Here is a 6,000-nt window from a genome sequence, read left to right as displayed (position 1 = left end):
ACGTTTAGGCATAGCTCCCATATAAGGGTTCCCCCCAATGCTGCAATTTGGTATTTTGTAGTCGCATATGGTAACAAATCTCCCTACCAAAAAGTATTAATATTTGCCCCCCTTTTTGAGGTAGTCCCCATATAACCCCCTTTTTTATATTAAAATAGTAATCTGATTTGTTCCGCGTTTTGAATTTGGTTCTGAGACTCTTTGTAATCATTTCACCTGCGGAGGAAAGCGAGATACAAAATTAGATCGTAAGGTTCGATAATGAACTATATCCGCATTTAGACCTAGCCCCTGTGTGGAGGTTCCAGAGGTAGTGGACTGATATTAACCATTTTCAAATTTGAACTAAGTTTGGAAGAAATAATAAGATGGGCAAAGTTTTGATGAAATCTAAATTTTCGGAAACGGATTTGGTCCAAAGAAACATGAGTCTAGAACCAATATTTCGATGAGGCACATTTTCACCGTCTTAAAGTGTATACACCCTCATTAGCCATTAGGCTGAGGGTACAATTATCCATTAAAAAATTCTGGAATTTGTATTATGGTTAACATAATGGTTTACATAATCCGTTTTTAGAAATGTCGGAATAGGTCCACTTTTTGGTATGTTCCCTATATTTTCATTTATAGTACCTATCAGTATATCTATGGTGGAGGGTATTCAAAGTTCGGCCCGGCCGAACTTAACGCTTTTTCACTTGTTTTATATTAAAGTCGCTGTTGGGAATGAGATTATACACCCTTAAAAGTACGCAAATGGGACGAAAATTGATAATTGTCTTCATATTTATAGTTATTTACCTTTGGACATTATTAGTATTTATATTTTAGTAGGTAGATTTCAAACACCATCAAAACAAAAAGTAGAAAAAATTGAGTCAATTCGGTTGCGTGTCCGACGTCCCCAAAATGTCGAATAATGGGGAGGGTATCGCTCTCTGGGGGCTACCCCTAAATATGGACCCATATTAATAATTTTTGATAAGGAGATTTTTTACTCAACAAAATTTAAACAATCAAATTAAAACCAATTCAATTGATGAGGGTTACCCTTAAAAGTGGACCAATATTAATAAGTTATAGTAAGAAGACTATATATCCAGGTAGAACACAATATACAAATAAACAGCAATTTAAGTTGAAAAATGTGCCTAAAAGATTAAAAAAAAATATTGGGGGATGGTGTACCCTAAAACGACCGATATATTCCATTTCCAATATCAAATCTCATAGGAGTAGTACCAACGTATGTGCAAAATTCCAAAGCTCTGTCTTCAATATTGCGACCTCAATCGGACGGACATGACTAAATCGACAACGAATTGTCGTTAAGAATAAATGGGGTTTCTGATTAATATTTCATAGTTAAATATTAACAATTTTGTTCTAGAAATTTTTAGCACTTTTCTCTGGCACTTTTTTAAAATTTTTAGCACTTTCTAGCATTTTTTTCAACAAAATCCAGCATTTTTCCTCAACAAAGTTTTGGCAACACTGGGCATATGTGATACGGTTCCGTGAGCATGAATTTCTGTCAGGTATCTGAGTTTCACACAGAGATTGTCCGTCGGAAATAGTGACGTAAGAATATGTAAGAATATGTGCTTTAACGAAAACTGTATCGAATTTCAACATTTTCTGATCAAAATAGTTTACTATTTTGTCAGGACTATTAGGAAAATGTGTAAAAATATGTTTTATTCTTTAAAAATTTAATCCTATCCCTCACAAATCCTTCAAATCCCCCAGAAAAATGTTCTTTAAAAAATCCACACTTCTCTCCTTAAGCAGAAAGAACTGGAAATTTTTCGGTGAACAGATAGCGTAAACGACGCAAAGGTAATAAGGCTGGAACAATTCAAGGAAGCTAAGATTGATGAATACGATTTTTTTTTAGAAAACTGTACAGAACTTGTTTTTATTAAAAAATATATAATAAAGGGAATCTTACAAAATGAAAATCCAAAAATTCAGTAATGTATTTCTTTTTAGAATTTATATATAATTTGTTTCCATAATAGCATATTACTTGCTAACAATTCCTTCTTCAATACATGAATTATTAAGATCATTATTACTAGATTCTCCGGAATTAACGGCAACATTGGCCACGTATAGAGCAGGGTCAATGACTTTAGGTATGGGTTTGATTTCAGTTCCAAGTTCTTTTTCTATTCGGTGTAGGTCAAACCTATCCTCATACGTTATTAAATTGATAGCAATACCTAAATGTCCAAAGCGTCCAGATCGACCAATTCGGTGCAAATATGTTTCAGCCATTCGAGGGAAATCAAAATTAATAACAACATTAACTGCTTGTACATCTATACCACGTGTGAATAAATCCGAACATACAAGGTTGCGACACAATCCTTGTCGGAAATCATGAAAAACTCGATTTCTGTGCGCCTGTGCCATTTTTGCGTGAATGTAATAACAGCAATAGCCGAGTTCCATAATTTTCTTTGCTAAAAGCTCCACACGTTGTGTAGAGTTGCAAAATATTATTGACTGATTTATTTGGAGTTTGGAGAACAACGTGTTTAGACAATGTACTTTTTGGCGTTCTTGAACGAATGCGTAATATTGAGTAACACCCTTTAATGTAAGTTCCTCCATCAAATTTATTTCGTAAGGTTCGCGTAAATGTTTCTCCATAAAATTCTTAACAGTTAGTGGAAAAGTTGCCGAAAACAAAAGAATTTGAGGATCCTTCGGTAATTTTAAAATAATCCTTCGGTAATAAAAATAATTTAAAATAATGCCTTGAAAATCGAGCGATAATAGTTTGTCGGCTTCATCCAGAACAAGAATTTTGCAATGCGACATATCAGCAACTCTTTTATCCATTAAATCGAGAATTCGTCCTGGTGTAGCGATAATAAGTTGAACCTTTTGATACAAACGAAGTATATCATCCTTCTCTTCGTTTAATATGGACTATCTATCACCATGCATAGCTTTACTCTTTAACGCATGTATAAGGTTCGTGTGCACTCTGAGTACCTGGCAACCAAACCAGCGTAGTCTTTATACCTAAGACCGCAAATTGACACAATGATAACGGGCAACATATCCAATGATACTCTAAAATATTAAATAGGTGTACTACATTATGCGAACTTACTCTTTACTTTAGCTGTATGCATTGATATCGAGGGAGAGTTCAACAATGTTGACACTGAACGCTTATTAAATGCTTATAAGCCTTTTGAGTTGACCAGTCAATCATAGACTGGGCGAGCAATATTCTAAGGAATAGATGGATAAGCTGTAGCCTTGAAGATATAGCTATCAGGGATAAAGTACCGCAGGGAGAGATTCTGTCAGCACTCCTGTTGGTCTCTCAAGAACTTTAACTTATGAGGGATTTGAACCAGTCTGTTTGTAGGCGATGTTATAATACTTCTAAGGCGAAAGAATTCTAACATACTATGCAGAAAGAATGAAATAGCGTTAAACGACGCCTTTAAATGGTGAATTGGCAATAATTACCAATTGTGTTGCATATCTGTGAATGAAAAAAAAAAAATGAAACAAAAGAGACAGTATCAGAGCAACTATCCTTTTACACCTTTATCAGCTCGGAAGGATGGTAGTCGAAAGTCTGGCATGACCATCTTCCCGTATGCTATTTATTTGCCCCTTTTTAAATGTAATGAAGTTGTCTCATAGAATAATGGCACAAACAAAAATATACTATAAGGCTGATAATATAAACAAATTTTATCAATGTGACACACAAACTCATACATACACATATGCGCAAGTACCAAATGTTAATGTGAAAATAATTTGTTATGACCCCGAATAGATTTTATGATCTGCATAACAATTTTGCTTTCGCTCGTTTGCAGTTCATTTTTTTGCTGTGACATCCCTGAACGAATTAAGTCTTCATTTAATATCATACATAAACGTCCAAAATTAAATTTTATTTTTACCGTTGTTGTTATGCAAAAATAAATATTTGACTAAATTCAAGCTCTCGCCACCATAACGCATCTGCAGTTTCGGGTGTGTTATATAAATAATAACCATAATAACCAATTAAAATAAATAAAAACCCCTCAAAAACCCAAGAGCCGAAAAACGAAAGAAAAGAAAATTTAAGTGGAAACACTAAACAACTAACTAAACTAAAATACACAACAGTTTATGAGGTAAAAGTTGAACAAAACACGAAAAGCGGAATTCCAATGCAAGACAAATGCGGTAAACATCCAAAATTCGGTCACATCACAAGCAGTGGATGGTAAATCAACTATCCACGATTCTTCTAGCCGGAAATGTACTAGACGCGTTTTAACTATAAATTCTTGAATAGAAATTTGCCAAAGTTGTTCATCTGGCCAGGTCATGACAGCCTAGAACACACACACACACTGGGTTGAGATCAACACATTGAATTAAGGTTTTGGGGGTCTGCAACAGAAATTAGTCTCATTGTTGCCGCTTCATCAAGTTGTCTAGTTTTACCTGTTTGTTGATGCAGTTGTTGTACAATAAACACATACATACTTGTTAGTTTCACACAACATTTTCTTGTTGTAACCGAATTAATACTTCATGTATTGTTCGGGAAAAAAAGGGGGTAACATTTTCTAGTCGTTGTAATAACTGTAACTCGGTAACATGACTTGTAATAAAATAAAATGTCAAATTCAAGGAAAAATCATAATTGTATTAACAATGTAAATGGTACATATAATTGTCTTGTTATTCGTTTGGATATGTTTGCTGTCAATTAAACTGTAGGGTTGTAATATTTTGATATGACTCTCGGTAAGAAAGAGTCAACAGTTGAAAATTGAAATAAAAATATAAATCGGTGATTTTTTAAAAAATATATGTACATACGTATATACTATTAGTATGCAGTTTCCAAAACCAAAATCACTCCATGTATAGTTAAACTCTCGAAATTATAAATAGTTTGAAGTGGTTGGACACTTTGTCAACATAAATGGTCCATAGTCTTATTCAGCGTCTATTACGTGATGCCAAAATCTAGATATATAATGTAAATTGTATCCTAGGAGGTGTTCTAGGAATACGAAAATATCGAAACGAAAATGTCGAGCGGATCGCTTTATATACATGATGAAATGGACCAAAAACTTTATTTTTGTCTAGCTTTCTAGTCGCTCTAGATGCTGCACTTATAACATCATAAAATTTCCAAGGGAAAGTCAATTTGACCAACTAATTCGAATGGCTGAAAGGTCAATATTTAGTCAACTGAAACAGAACTTTTTTGTGTAATATTACAACATTTTGGATTGGAAGCTAAGCATACTGTGGATGTGCTAACTATAGAGGAATAAGTTTCCTTACCATCGCAAATAAAGTGCTATTCAGCGTGCTATGTGAAGGATTGAAGCCAATGGTCAATGACATAATTAGACCATACCAATGCAGCTTCAGACCTGGCAAATCCACCATAGACCAGATTTTCACACTGCGCTTAATTCTGGAGAAGACCCACGAAAAGCACATCAATACATTCCACCTATTCGACATCCCAATCCGCTCAGAGGTGTTTAAATTCATTCGACATTCCTGCAAAATTAATACAGCTGGCAGAAATGGCACCAAAAATCACAGGTTATTCGCCGACGCCGATGACATCGTCATTATGGGTCGAACATTGCGATTTGGAACGTTGGGCAAAAATTCGTCCCAATCTGACAAATTTTACTTATTTGGTACACCATTTAGATGAAATCGGATGAAATATCTACGGAAGCTATATCTAAACCTTAATCGGTTTTAATCCAATACGTTATGCAATATTTTATGCCAGGCGCAAAAACATGGGCTCCTTAAAATCGGATGAAAACATATATGGGAGAGATATCTTAATCTTAACCGATTTAAACAAAACTCAACACACGTCATTCTGGATTCAATTCAAAATGCTAAACCATATCGTGCAAAACGAAAAGGATGTAATAAAATCGCACGAAAGTATATATGGGAGCTATATCTAAATCT

The 6,000-nt window shown here is 34.4% G+C and overlaps 1 protein-coding gene across 1 annotated transcript; it reads right to left on the bottom strand.

The window, feature by feature from the left end:
• Positions 1 to 1,972: 1,972 nt before the first annotated feature.
• LOC133326955 (ATP-dependent RNA helicase me31b-like) lies at positions 1,973 to 5,403 on the bottom strand. Its single transcript, XM_061535565.1, has 2 exons — positions 5,341 to 5,403; positions 1,973 to 2,943 (listed from the first exon to the last, which is right to left on the bottom strand). The coding sequence occupies exons 1-2, from the start codon at positions 5,401 to 5,403 to the stop codon at positions 2,029 to 2,031; spliced, it is 978 nt and encodes a 325-aa protein (XP_061391549.1). The 3' UTR covers positions 1,973 to 2,028.
• Between the last annotated feature and the right edge of the window lie 597 nt (positions 5,404 to 6,000).

The sequence above is a fragment of the Musca vetustissima genome, unplaced genomic scaffold (assembly GCF_032173495.1).
Source record: "Musca vetustissima isolate MV318-11 ecotype Yass unplaced genomic scaffold, APGP_CSIRO_Mvet_v1 utg6038, whole genome shotgun sequence".
Lineage (NCBI taxonomy): Eukaryota > Metazoa > Arthropoda > Insecta > Diptera > Muscidae > Musca > Musca vetustissima.
This window is presented reverse-complemented; position numbering and strand designations above follow the sequence as displayed.